The sequence below is a fragment of the Perognathus longimembris genome, chromosome 5 (genome assembly GCF_023159225.1).
Source record: "Perognathus longimembris pacificus isolate PPM17 chromosome 5, ASM2315922v1, whole genome shotgun sequence".
Classification (NCBI taxonomy): Eukaryota; Metazoa; Chordata; class Mammalia; order Rodentia; family Heteromyidae; genus Perognathus; species Perognathus longimembris.
This window is the reverse complement of record NC_063165.1, coordinates 20938176-20952854: the sequence shown is the minus strand read 5'-3', so window position 1 is coordinate 20952854 and position 14679 is coordinate 20938176. Positions and strand designations below refer to the sequence as shown.

Genomic DNA, 14679 nt, shown 5'->3' with positions numbered 1-14679 from the left:
ATTACTGAAAGAGAGGGAAGAATCTAAAAATAATTACAGATTTCTATTTTGTATATATTTATATTTAGAGATAGTACTGGATGTATCAGAAAATAGAAAGGAGGAAGAACTATCTGGATGTATTCAATTGGGCTTGCTATAGAGTCAGAACATAGTTTGAGAGTTAAAAATATAAACAAATGGGGCTGGGAATATGGCCTAGTGGCAAGAGTGCTTGCCTCGTATACACGAAGCCCTAGGTTTGATTCCTCAGCACCACATATATAGAAAAGGCCAGAAGTGGCTCAAGTTGGCAGAGTGCTGGCCTTGAGCAAAAAGAAGACAGGGACAGTGCTCAGGCCCTGAGTTCAAGCCCCAGGACTGGCAAAAAAAAAAAATATATATATATATATATACATATATACATATATGTATATATATAATATAAACAAATGTTTCATCATGGTAAAAAAGCAGCAAATAACTTTACTAAAAGCTATTTATTGAACTGTTATATGGTAAGCTTGGAGTATAGTAACATGTAAAATGGAAAAAAGTAATTTTACTCATAGCAATTATATTGTAGAAAACTTTATAACTAATATGAATGGTTGAAACAACTGAAATGAGTTGAGAAACATATATATGTATATGTATACATATATGTACTGAAAGGATTGTAGAGCATTTGCATGTAAAAGAATTCTCAGAAGATTGATCAAGAAGAAAGGAGTAGGAAATAGTAATGTTTAAATTGAGTAAGAGCATTGAGAACTTCAAAGATGCACGCAGTAAAACTGGGTTAGCATTATCAATTTCCTCAGTGTTAGACTAGTAATGTGGACATAAATAGATTTTTGTGGGACCCAGAGTGAAAAGGGAGCTCCAACTTCCAATATTATAACTTCTAAATTGCTTTTTAAGAAGGCTGGGCTGAGCAGCACGGAAGGGACAAGAACGTATTGATTCTTGTGCAGAACTTGCTTAAGGCAGTTTTTAGCCAAGAGAGCTTTTAACATACTGTAACTTGACACAATAGAAGTCAATAGAAAGAAACAAGTTTATAAAGCTGGGACAGAGCAGGTCACAGGAGACCAAATTCCGTGAAAGAAAGGTTATCCAAACAGTCAACCTCACTGGCAGTGATACTCCTTTGAGTCTCCCTGTGGATCAGGGGTAAGTTATAATTAGAAGATTGGGAGAAATAATGTTTCATAAAGGCACCTAAGATTCATAAGCAGATGACTCAGGCTTTTAGGAAGAGAACGATGTGTAGAAATGATAAAGGAGCAATGACTTAAAACTGGTATGAGTGCACTAGAAACAAGCCTTCTCCTCCCTTCCTTTCCAGTGGAAAGAATATCACTGAACACCAAGGAAACTAATATTTCATTCAGGCAGTGTGGATAGTACAGGAAGGATTTGATGTTGGGAAAATACATGTAGAAGAAATTTGTTTTATATGTTTATGTTCAAAGAGTTGAGTACACATGCTCTGGAGAAAAGTGACATTGAATCATCAGCAGTAAAAGTGGCAGGAAATTAAAAAATAGTATGAAGATAGAAATTCAAGAATAACAATTAACTAGAGTGCCTTGTTTTTTTTTTTAATCTTTATAAATTTTATTGGTATATATTATAAAAAGTAAAGAACTTCACTTTGTCCATTCACAAGAATGGGCAAATGTCCATTTTTTTTCTTATTTATTGTCAAAGTGATGTACAGAGAGGTTACATTTTCATGTTAGGCCTTGGGTACATTACTTGAACTGTTTGTTACCTCCTCCCTCATTGCCCCCTCACTCCTCCCCCTTTCCCTCTTCCCCCATGAGTTGTTCACTTGGTTTACACTAAACAGTTTTGCAAGTATTGCTTTTGTAGTCGTTTGTCTTTTTATCTTTTGTCTCTTGATTTTGATATTCCCTTTCACTTTCCTAGTTCTAATACCAGTATAGACAGTTTCCAGTGTACTCAGATACCAATGTACTCAGATAAGATACAGTGATAGTGCAGGTACAACCACAGGAAGGGGATACAAGAGGATCATCAACAATAGAAACTACGGTTTCACGTGGCATGTTGAAAGTAATTACAACAGTGATATAACAGTCGTTTCCATAACATGGAGTTCATTCCACTTAGCATTATCTTAGCTATTGGGCTCTTGTGATCCTCTGCTGTGACTAGCCTAAACCTGTGATAATTATTCCCTGTGAGGGAGACCATAGAGTCCATGTTTCTTTGGGTCTGGCTCACTTCACTTAGTATAATTTTTTCCAAGTCCTTCCATTTCCTTAGGAATGGGGCAATGTCATTCTTTCTGATAGAGGCATAAAATTCCATTGTGTATATGTACCACATTTTCCTGATCCATTCGTCTACTGAGGGGCATGTGGGTTGGTTCCATATTTTAGCTATGACAAACTTCAAGCTGTATTATAAAGCTGTAGTAATAAAAACAGCTTGGTATTAGCAATGGAACAGGCATGAAGACCAGTGGAACAGAATTGAAGACCCAGAAATGAACCCACAGAACTATGCCTACTTAATCTTTGATAAAGGAGCTAAAAAAATAGGATGGAAGAAAGATAGCCTCTTTAACAAATGGTGCTGGCAAAACTGGTTCAACACATGCAACAAACTAAAACTAGATCCTTCTATATCATCCTGCACCAAAATCAATTCCAAATGGATCAAAGACCTCGAAACTAAATCTTTACTGGCCATATAATGGACAAAGGCCTCATATCTAAAATATATGGATAACTGAAAAAATTAAATTCCTCCAAAACAAAACTGCAAAGAACCAATATCCCCCTCAACAAGTGGGCAAAAGACTTAAAAAGAGACTTATCTGATAAGGAAATGAAAATGGCCAAGAGACATATGAAAAAGTTCTCTACATCACTGGCCATAAAGGAAATGCAAATCAAAACAATATTCAGATTCCACCTCACCCCAGTTAGAACTAAGAAATTGGAAGGGAATACCAAAATTGAGAGTCACAGGGTAAAAAAAGACAAACAACTACAAAAGCAATACTTGCAAACTGTTTGGTGTAAATGAACTGAACAACCGACAACTCATGGGGGGTGGGGAGAATGAGGGATGAGGTAACAAACAGTACAAGAAATGTATCCAATGTCTAATGTATGAAACTGTAACCTCTCTGTAATTCAGTTTGATAATAAGAAAAAAATAATGTCCTTTATCAAGAAAACTAACAATAACAATGTTGGAGAGGATGTAGCCAAAAGGGAACCCTACTTCATTTTTGGTGGGAATGTAAACTGGTTCAGCCACTCTGGAAAGCGGTATGGAGAGTCCTCAGAAGGCTAAACATAGAGCTCCCCTATGACCCAGGAGCCCCACTTTTGGGCACCTACCCCAAAGACCAGAAGCAAGAACACACTAAAGCCACCAGCACAACAATGTTTATCACAGCACAATTTGTCATAGCTAAAATATGTTTGTTTGTTTTTTAAAGTTAACACAGTGTGAGGTCTCTTCTGAGATTCAGAGTTCTAAGGTATACATTTGCTATTTATATGGAGTGGGTAACTCATTGACTAAGGAAGAAATGGAGGTTTGGCTCTGATTTTGTACTTCTGAAAGACTGGGCTTGGTTTTTCCTAATTCATTATCATAACAGTTTATTAGTCATTTTGCTATCTCATAGGGGTTCCTACCAATAATGGTTATTCCTCTGGGTATAGACTTTATTATCACTTGTTTGGAAAAGTGGAAACTACAGCCAACACTACTTGGATCTCATGGTCAATGATAGATTTGGGAACTAAGTCTGGCTTCACATTTAGTGACACTGGTCCCAAGTGAGTTCCCAAGTGAGGTCGAGGGAAACACAAGCTTATAGGTAGAATCAATCAAATTCCCAACCAGTTAGGAAACAAGGCTATCATTGGCAGACAATACTATGAGATTGACTATGATGCTCTAGTAGCCTCATCTGTTTCTAAAACGTACTGATACTACCCTACTCAGAATTTTAGACAGACAGGCATTATATGTTACTGTGGTAAGTGTATTTAGTTTGTGTTTACATATTTTGTTGTGTTTCATTACACAGAGGATATTCTACCTTACTGTAGACCTACATTTCCAACCTCAAATAACCCCCGAGATCCAAGTTCCTCAAGTTCAATGTCTTCAAGAGGATCAGGAAGCAGACAAAGAGAACAAGCAAATGTAGGTCGAAGAAATATAGCAGAAATGCACGTACTTGGAGGATATGAAAGAGAAGAAAACAATGAAGAATTGGAGGTAACTATCATTGTCTCTTTTCATTAGCCTCAAAGTTAGGAGAAATGTTATAGAAATGTTATTATTTTAACATTAACTCACTTTTCATATTCTTGGGTCTGTGATGCTAGAAACTGAACTTTGGGGAGTTAGAGGATTTTTGTTTAGAAATATACTTTATATATTAAATGGTAATAGTGGCATCTTTGAAAAATATACTGTTCACAATAGCATGTTTTTGGATAAGAAAGCTTTATGGCAAAAATATTTTTAGGAAATACAAACTGTTGCCCTAGATGTTAAATTTGTAGTGTTATATGAAAGCTCAGCAAGGTGACAGAGTTTTCTGATATAAATAAAGGTATTTAACTTGGTTACTAAGACCAACTATCTTAACCCTCATACACAGTCTGTGTGGCTGACCTCCCTAAATGTAGAGAAATTTTTATTGGACCTATAACTAAACACACAGATACTGTTGGAAGTCATATAATATCAAAAAGTCCTTTTTATCTCTTAAAAATTACTAGGTTTTCTCCATTTAATAAAAATAACCTGAAGATGAATTTCTGTTTATTTAGAAATATGTCTAATCTCAAGTAGATACCAAATTAATATTAAATTATTAATTTCCAATGTAAAAATGAAAAGTTATAGCAAATTAGATCTCTTTTAATGTTTGTAAATGTCCAAGTAAAGAAAAAAATCTGTCCTTGTAAATGTGATTAAAGAAGATTGTTATTTGAAGTCTTCCTTTTGCTTTTTAAACAGAAGAAGCCGTTGGGAAGGTGAAAAGTCACGTCATTAAGCACATTAATTAAATTAGCTAAAAGCAGAAATATAGCCTAGAGTTGGGATGAAGGGGAATGGAGAATTCAGAATGTTTATTCTTCCTCAGTGCCTTGAACCTCCCCCTTTAACATTAAGGAACTGTTCAGAATAGTGTGTAGTACTTGCTAGAGAATGGTTGGGTTTCTAACAAGAACCAGTGGCTCACACCTGTAATTCTAGCTACTCAAGAGGCTAAGATCTGAGGATCCTGGTTTGAAGCCAACTCAGGCAGGAAAGCCCATGAGACTCTTATCTCCAATTAACCACCAGAAATCCGGAAGTGGCACTGTGGCTCAAGTGGTAGAGCGCTAGCCTTGAGCTCAAGAGCTCAGGGGCAGAGTCCTACAACAACGACAACAACAACAAAAAGAACAGCTAAGATTGATAAGTGAATAGTTTCATGAGCGTTTTACAACATATGCCTAACAAATGACTGAAGAAGACATATCAGAATATAAGAGTAAATGCATCATAAATAAGTATGAGACAATGCCCTTGTGGTCTATTTTCATGTTTAACAATAATGTATTTCTTACAGGAAACAGAAAGCTGAAGGCAACCAGAGAGGCTCATGCGATCTAATGTGAAAATGATCACTCAAGATGCCTGGTGTCTAATGACACATGACACCAGATAAAATGTTCAGTGCAATCAGAATATTCAAGTTGTCATTTTTATTCCTCTTATTGGGATACCATTTTTTTAAAAAAAGGTTTTATTGGGTTTTTATTGTTGGTGTACGATCCCTTCCCTTGAAGAACCTCCCTTTTCCTCACTGTTGGAACCATTGCAATTGACTTCCAGGAATGGAAGTGTCTTCTTGCTTCAATCATCAGCCAGCAAGAAAGAACAGAGCTGTTCTTTTGCATTTTGCCCCTGAGATATGGCATTGCACTGCTGATATACCAAGCTAATTTATAGCAAGATACAAAGAATCAACCTCATGCCAAGGGCTCTCAAGTATAATCTTCCTATAACTACTAATTCAAATTGAAACATACTTCATTTTCACATGACCTTAAATTCAGTCTTTCTTACCACCCTTTGCTGGGAGAAACTATAAAAAAAAAAAAAACACATAGCAAATGCAGAACTATGGATGATTTGAATGGGGTAGAACCTTTGTAAATATATATTCTTTGCATCTCCTGGTGGTACTTTATTTTGTCTTCATTTCAATCATTGAAGTATATTCTTACTGGAGATATACTTTTGGATGAGTAGGGCTAAGCCAGTTGGAACTCTGGTTGTCTAGTTACTGTCATAAATAAGCCCAGCAAAATCCTTGTTCTATTTTTCAATCAAGAAGCAATTATAAATGCATATAACAAACAAATGGATGTTTCTAGTGACCAAGTAAGGACATCCCTATCTTAACTGGCCTAAATTTCTTCTGGTAGTGTCAGTTCCATTTTCAGAAGTGCCACTTAAGGAAGTTTGTTTGATTTTTTTGTTTTTGTAATGCACTGTTTTTAATCTTTTTTTTTTTTGGTTTTAAAAGCACAATCACTAAACTTTATTTGTAAACCATTGTAACTATTAACCGTTTTTGTCTTATTGGAAAAAAATGTTGAGAAGCGTTTTTAACTTGTTTTTGTTAATGCTCTATGTTTGTATTTGGAATATTTGAATGATGACTGATGGTGAAGTAATGTTCAGACTATTGTGGGCCAGGAACTGAAGGGTTCATACTTTTCCTGGACTTAAAAGAAAAACAAATGGAATTTTTGGTGGCCAATGATGAAATGTACAAGATTTCCTGATAAGCTCAACTAGAGGCATTGCTTTGAAATGCCAAATGATGCCCTCTGACTCTAGATTTTTATGACCCTTTTTTGTCGATATAAATTTTCATTGACTTTATAATTGGTGCTATTGAAAAAAAAAGAAAGACAAACATTTATTTGTACACAGGTATCAGACCTGACCCCACTGGAAAACAAAGCCAAACCAAATTGAACCACAAAGAAAAGGCTGGTATTCACCAAAAACTAGATGTGTTCATTTAGGTAATTTGAAAAAGTTCAATAGAAAGGGTATGCAGTCCTAAGGGAACAACCCATGTGATTAATGTTTTCATTATGTTCATGTAAGAAGCCTCTTATTTTTAGCCATAATTTTGCATACTGAAAATCCAATAATCAGAAAAGTAATTTTGTCACATTATTTATTAAAAATGTTCTCAAATACATCATTCTTCCTTGTGTTGATTTTTTTCATTGTGTGCTGACCAAAGTTAATCCATTTAATCACAAAGTTGTTTTGTCTTAACATTTCACCACAATATCGCCAAAAGAGTAAAAACTCTCTGTTGGTTTTATGAACATCCAATTTTACTTATGAAGCAAATCTCATTTCATTCATGTAAAATTAAAGATGTAGGCTGATACAGGCTTTAAGTTAGCTATATGATCCAACTATAAATGTGAAGGGTATACTATTTTTTATAGTTATTCAGATTCAGTTAGTCTGTTTCTAAAATAATCAGACTCAACTGCGATTAATTGGATTTGTAAAGTTTAAACCACATAAATCCTGTAATTAAGACCAATAAATCCAAAGTGCTTATTTGGGCTTTCTTGTCACAAAGGATGTTTTAAGAATATCTATCATATATCTAATCCAGTTGGACATTATTGCTCATTAAAACTAGCACATTCAAGCATTCAAGTTGGGTGGATGAGAAAATGGTATCATGTCATAGAAATGTCAAGAATAAAATTTTGTATCCTAACCCTCTCCCCTCCCATACATATTCTTCATAAATTTTGTGTTTATCGAAATTTGAATATCTTAGGAAAAAAGATTAAAAAATTAGAGGAGTGTGATTCGAAATTTAATTTTATAAAAAATGAAGTAATCACCAGCATATACTTATAGGTCCATAGGTCAAGATGTCAGTTTCCTAGCTGCCTAAGGCAAAATTGGAAGACTGTGTTTAACGGCCTAGTTTTTCTTTTAGTGAGTTGACTGTAAGATGGACTCTTTATTATATGCAATATACTTATATATCAGAGGGCCTGGGTCTAAGTCCCAGATTTGTCATAGCTATGCTTCCTTGGATATGTTACTTGACCTCTAAGTCTCAGGTACTTTACCTGTAAGTTCAAGAATACCTACCTCATGGAGCTATTGTCATGATTTAGTGAGTTGATGTATATGATATGGACTCTGTAACCTTCATAAACAATACAAAATGCTGTTATATTTGTGGACTGAAATTCATTACACATGCAATCTCCATTTTTCCTACATGCTTTGTTCCTAAAAAAAAAAAATTGCATGAAAGTAAAAGTGTAAGTGTGGTATAAGGATGAGGGTGGTTCCATTTCCGGTAAGTAAAATTCACTGTGAAATATCTATTTGTGGAATAAATGTTTGGTGTTATTGTTTGCTTCTTTGCTTTTGAATCCAAGGGCAATACAGTGGGTGATGATACAGTGTTTTCAGTGCTTTTCTTTAAAATCCATGGTAGTAAACATGTCACTTGAGTTCTCAATAAATATTTAGTGTCTATTTTGTGCAGTTGTTCTATATACTAGCAGAGAATACAATTTTAGGAGCTAGGCATTGTGGCATATGCCTTTAATTCTAGAGACACAATAGAGAGGTTTATAGTTTAAGGCTAATTTGGGTAGTTAGTAGGCCCCTATGACAAACATCTCAGGTGAAGTGGTATACCTGTAATCCCAGCTACAGGGGAAGTCAAGAAAAAAAAAAACTATCTGGAAAATCTACATGGACTCAGAATATGTACTCAGGATAATTAAGTACTCTCTTCCAGTCTTCTTTGGGTCTGGTTGTTGTGGGTTAGGATGTAACTCTCAAGAACTAAAGAGAAAATCAAGTAAGAATAGATAACCCTGAAGCAGAAAGATGGCTGCCATATGGCAGATATTTGAAATAGGAAGGTGCCAAGAAGGGGTGGATTTGAGCTTAGAAAAATACTGACAGCTGAAGTGAGCCCTTAACACCTATATTCTATGACAGAATTATGGGCAAGTATTTTAGCATAGATTTAAAAATAAAGCAATCATCACTTTACCCTTCTCCAAATTTAAGACAAATTTTATTTCAGAATGCCTTCATATGAAATGAGTCCCTAGTATGCAAATTACTTACATTGGGGTGGAGTCCTTAGAAATTATTAATTTTTCATCACTTATGCATTGAGTTGTAATTACTATTTCACATTTTCTGAACATTTTTACTATGACATTTTTACATTGACAAATAAGTGTGTAGATATAGTAGCAAAGAATAGTCAGACTTTAGACATTTTAGGCATTTTATGGTGAAGTACAAGCTTTACTGTACCTAAGAAGTATCCTAGAATCCACAATAATAATTAAATATTTAACTATCCAACATGCACATGGGCATCAACATTACCACATTCCTCAGAGTGACAATGAAATCCACACAAAGCTGAAAATGGCACAACCAATTTATTATCAACGGGGGCATTGTATCATTGCTAAAAGCCTTTTCACAATGGTACCTAAAACAAATCTTAAATTTTAATTGAAAAATTGTATCTGATGTAACATGGTTTTTTCACTACAGGCTGGAGGTCAGATCATCTGACCTTTCTCTTTACTGGGCCTATGGTAGTTCCCACACCCCACTGTCAGTGACCTGGACAAAGTCATCATCCTTGAGTACAATTTCCTCCTTCCTTATTTCTGTGCTTGTGCGTTCTGGTGATGGAAGTGTGTCTCACACCTTTGTGCAGCAGGTGCCCTCTCTTGCTTAGCTAAGGTCCCTTAGTTTATGGTTAAGTGGAATTCCTGGAAGCCACCACTTCCAGGTGAGCAAGAGGGCTTGAGGACTGAAGATGAGATGGGAATGCTTTCTGCTCTCAGGTGAGCCACTTGGCCCTGGTAGAGGCTGGAATGATAGCTTGATTCCTGAAGCCTTTCTTGACTATGATGGTGAGGTTTTAGGACCTGCACCTGTGCTGATCTCCCCAGGGAAGGGTCACAAGTGGGTCCTCACAGCTTCAGGTGTGGTAGATCTTTGCTGAGCAACAGCACTTGGGTGTAAAGTGTCTGTGTCTGTGTATGGTGGTCCCGGGTGCGTGTTCCTGAGCCTGTGTTTTTCAAGTTCAGATCTTCAACTTCGATGCTAGAGGTTTGTTGATGTCTTAGGCTGGGATGGTAGCCTGCTTTGGGAGGGCGTGGCCTTGCTGGAGTGCTTTCTCCCTGTTTATTTTCCCTCACAGGTGCTTTTACCAGATTTTTCTTTCTTGATATCCATTTCTGTTTCTTGGTCTTTCTCTTTGGAGGTGGAGTGCATCACTAAGAGCCTGTATCTCTGTAAGGCCGGTCATTCCCTGTCATTACTCAGCCATCTTGTCATACCTCTCCTGAGTGGTTTTAAGGGTTTGATTTTGTTGTTTAATACATTTCTTTAAATAATAAGCCAAGACACTTGTGGTAATATCATTAGAATGGCAGTTTGGGAAAAAGTAGGTGAAGAAATGTGAGCACTTGCTTAGAAGAATAATTTACCTATGCAGAGGAGTGGTTTATAATCAGAAGCTCATGTATTTTATCTGGATGATTTATGATCAACAATTGTTCATTATGCCTACACATGTTTCAAGTGTGCATAAAGAATCATTTTAAATAAATTATTTCTAATTCTGTCATATAGTACGGTGTCCAAAATATGTTTGCCAGACTCCTCTGCCCCCCAAAAAAAAGTCACCCTCTACAAGATAATACTTTGATTTAATTACTCAACAACTTTCACTCTTGCTTCTCACTCTGAATTTCATCTAGGCACTCATTGACTGATTTAGCAGCAAGCCAATGACTATCTTCTGTGCACTAGAAAGTCAAAACCTAGCTCTGAAATTGCTTGTAGTGTAATGGGAGACCAAGACCCTGGCATAGTGTGAACCATGTATTAGAAGTATTTACAGGGGTTGGGGATATGGCCTAGTGGCAAGAGTGCTTGCCTTGTATACATGAGGCCCTGGGTTCAATTCCCCAGCACCACATATACAGAAAATGGCCAGAAGTGGCGCTGTGGCTCAAGTGGCAGAGTGCTAGCCTTGAGCAAAGAGAAGCCAGGGACGGTGCTCAGGCCATGAGTCCAAGGCCCAGGACTGGCCAAAAAAAAAAAAAAAAAAAAAAAGAAGAAGTATTTACAGAGCCATAAAGGACCTTATGAAAACTAGGCAGGAACTAAAGATTTGTTTTGACTGGATCACAAAGATTACAAAGGAAAAAAAAGAGTTTTAGAGACATGAAAATGTAAAGGATCCACCAATGAGTCAAACACCTGTGGTCCTTATGCGTAACCCTAGCTACTAAGGTGTATGGGAGTCCAAGGCTAGCTCAGGGGAGAAAAGCTGATAATACCCTTTCTCTAAAATGACTGGTAAAAATAAGGGATAGAAGCATGGCTTAAGTGGTGCAGTGTTAAGTAAGCTCTAGACACCCAGTTTAAACTACCATAACAGGGACAGAGAGAGAGAGAAAGGGAGACAGAGAGCTTTCACCAAGAGAAGAGTCTTCTTTCATATTTAATTTCTGTGTTTTGTTTAAACAGTATTGGTAATGATACTTTTGATCCCAGAAAACACACAAAATCTAATTCAACATGATGAGTAAAATTCAATGATCATTCAATTGAGAGAAAGGCCAACAAAAAAGCTCTGAACTGATGTAGCCAATCAATGCTGTCTCTACTTCTCTAAATTCTGCTTAGCTTCATGTACTCCTCTCTCAAGTTGTTACCAAATGGCCCCGCCAAACCAAGCCTTGAGATATTAATATTTGGAGGCCAAAAGACAAAAGCAAGAGGCTCAAAAGTCTCTGAAAATCTAGCGCAATGACCTAAATTGTCACATAGCTTCTTGTCAAAACCAATCTCCTGTCCAGAGAAAGACCATTTATTGTTGACTCAAATCTGTTTCCTTAGACCTATTAGGTACTCTGCTGACTTTTCATTTATAAACGCAGACCAGTACCAATGGATCATCAAAGAGGATGGTGACAGGAAGTAACAATGCACAAAACACATTTCTATATTTAGTCTCTAGTTTGTTGATTTCTGTTCTAATCTTTATTATTTCTTTCCATCAAATGGATTTGTGGGGTTTTTTTGTTCTTGGATTTTTTTTTTTAAGAGTTTGAGGACTATCATTGCGCTATTACTTTGAGATCTGTCTATTTTGCTTATTTACGCAACCAGAGCCATAAATTTTCCTCTTAGAACAGTCTTTGATTTGTCCCAAATAGCCTTGGTATGTTGCATTTTCAGTTTCACCAGATTCTGGGTATTTATCTCTTTAATAACCTACTTGTCATTCAGAAATGTATTATTTAGCTTCTTCTGTGAGCATAAATATTCTGTTTTCTTTTGCTGTTAAATTCATTTTTTAATATCTGGTAAGAGTTGTTTATACTGTAGAACATCATCTATTTTGAAGAATGTCTCATAGGCTTCTTAGAATGTGTATTGTGCAACTACTGGATGTGGTATTGTTTAAATCTGAGGTTTCTTTGTTGCTTTTTTTGACTGCATGATCTATCCACTGGTGGGAGAGAGCTGTCTGCAATAATGAAATACAATTATGTTTATTTAACAACACTGGGTGTTCTGGGATCTGATGCATAGGTGTTAAAATATATTTCTTCATAGAGAGATCCATTAATTTATATAAAGTGACCTTCCGTTTATTAATATGAAGATCTTCATCTCTTCTGAATTTGGATGTTTTGTTGATATACCAGTGGTGCTTCAACTTTTGTTCATGCCTAGCATTCTGTCACTTGAATCACAGCTCTACTTGTAACTTTTTGGTGATTAATTCAAAATAACATTCTCAAAGTTTTTTTGTTTATGTTTTTGTTTTCCCCTGCCTGGACTGGCTTCAAACTGTGATCCTCCAATCTCAGCCGCCTAAGAAACTAAGATTAGAGATGTGAGTAAACAGGATACAGCTAACTTTGCTCATTTTTTTAAAGGTAAACACACTAAGTGTATTTGAAATTATAAGGAAAATAGCAACACTCTTCATTTGGAGAGGGACCTGAAAGAGAAGTCTACTAACTTTTATTTGAAATTTCTTTTGTCATTTAAGAGTATTGTTACTTCTGTCTTCTTGCACTGTTTGCTTACCTGGAATATTTTTTCCCCACATTTCACCCTAAGCTACTGTTTTTTTTTTTTTTTATCCAGATTAGAAAAATTTCTTGCAGAAAACAGGTGGAGTTCACGAAGTTTTCAAAGTTAAGAGCATACTGACACAAGCACAGTTCATGCTCAAGAACTGTCAGTGGTTGAATCATAACTCCAACCCAGGATGTAGATATTTTGAAGGAGTTTGTTTCCCTCTGCCTTTAGGAATGCCTGTTGTTCCCTGCATTTAGGAAGATTTTCTGCATTGCTCACTGTAAACGGATTACAAAAATTTTGTCCTTCCAGGAGACTCAGATGATTACAAGGTAAATGTAGAAACTTTTTTTCAGAGCGCAAAACAGAGATAGTGAAATTACATTGTATACATACTATGCCTAAATTCCAGATGCATCTGGAATTTGCTACTTACCACTATATGCAAAATGAAAAGCTATAGTGGAGGACAGAGGAACAAGATTCATTACATAGTAGTCACAGCCCTTCTATCTTTAGTCATTTTTGAAGATATGGATATTTTCCTTAGGTTAAATGTGAGAAATAAGAGCAAGGATTAATATCGTATACAAAATGAGCAAACATTCCCAGTCACAGATGTTTCCTGCTTTAAAATGATCTAAGTCTTGGGCTGGGGATGTAGCCTAGTGGCAAGAGTGCCTGCCTCATATACACGAGGCCCTAGGTTCGATTCCCCAGCACCACATATACAGAAAACGGCCAGAAGCGGCGCTGTGGCTCAAGTGGCAGAGTGCTAGCCTTGAGCGGGAAGAAGCCAGGGACAGTGCTCAGGCCCTGAGTCCAAGGCCCAGGACTGGCCAAAAAAAAAAAAAAAAAAAAAAATGATCTAAGTCTTTGTCTCTGGAGGAATTACAAAGAAGTTATCATTTCATCAAGGAATAAATCCATCGATGATGCATGTTGATTAATCTGCAACTTTTTCTTGTTCTCTTCCATTGGAGTAGTTTCACTTCTTACCACAAGAGGATAAAGAAATGTTGTCTGTTTGAAGGGCAACCTTTTCTCATAAGTGGCTTATAGTAAATCCTATTCTTCCTGGAGGTGATTACAAAGTGAGTGCAGGAATAAATGGCTCATATCAAAAGGTCAAGGGAAAGGGGACAGCAAGTCTGGGTGTTATCTTTTATGCTGCTTTTGGTTAACTCAACACCCAGCAAATGTAGTGTTAAGTTTTTCACAATACAATACAAAATAGAGGCTACTTTTAACTAATTCATGCATTCAAAGAGATAATGCTTTTCACCAAAACCAGGGTTATTACCTACTACAAGACTATAACCATCATACCTGGTAATTTTTTTAACTTAAAGTTCTCCATTTCTTTGGGTTTCATTTCCTTATGATGTTTGTTTCATGTGTCAATGGAAACTTTGGTCTCCTTTTCCCTTTTGTTATAGGGGACTCTGCCACAAGCCTGGGATGGGTAAGGAAAAATAA

General features: G+C 36.3%; 1 protein-coding gene across 4 annotated transcripts in view; it reads left to right on the top strand.

Moving 5' to 3' along the window:
* The window catches only part of Robo1 (roundabout guidance receptor 1), a 367669-nt gene extending 360408 nt beyond the window's left edge, over nucleotides 1-7261 (top strand). For all 4 annotated transcript variants that reach the window (XM_048346427.1, XM_048346425.1, XM_048346426.1 and 1 more), the window contains 2 exons: nucleotides 4067-4260; nucleotides 5609-7261. In XM_048346427.1, coding sequence (XP_048202384.1) covers nucleotides 4067-4260; nucleotides 5609-5623 — 209 coding nt within the window. In that variant the 3' untranslated portion in view covers nucleotides 5624-7261. The remainder of the gene's footprint in view (nucleotides 1-4066; nucleotides 4261-5608) is intronic.
* The last annotated feature ends 7418 nt before the right edge of the window (nucleotides 7262-14679 follow it).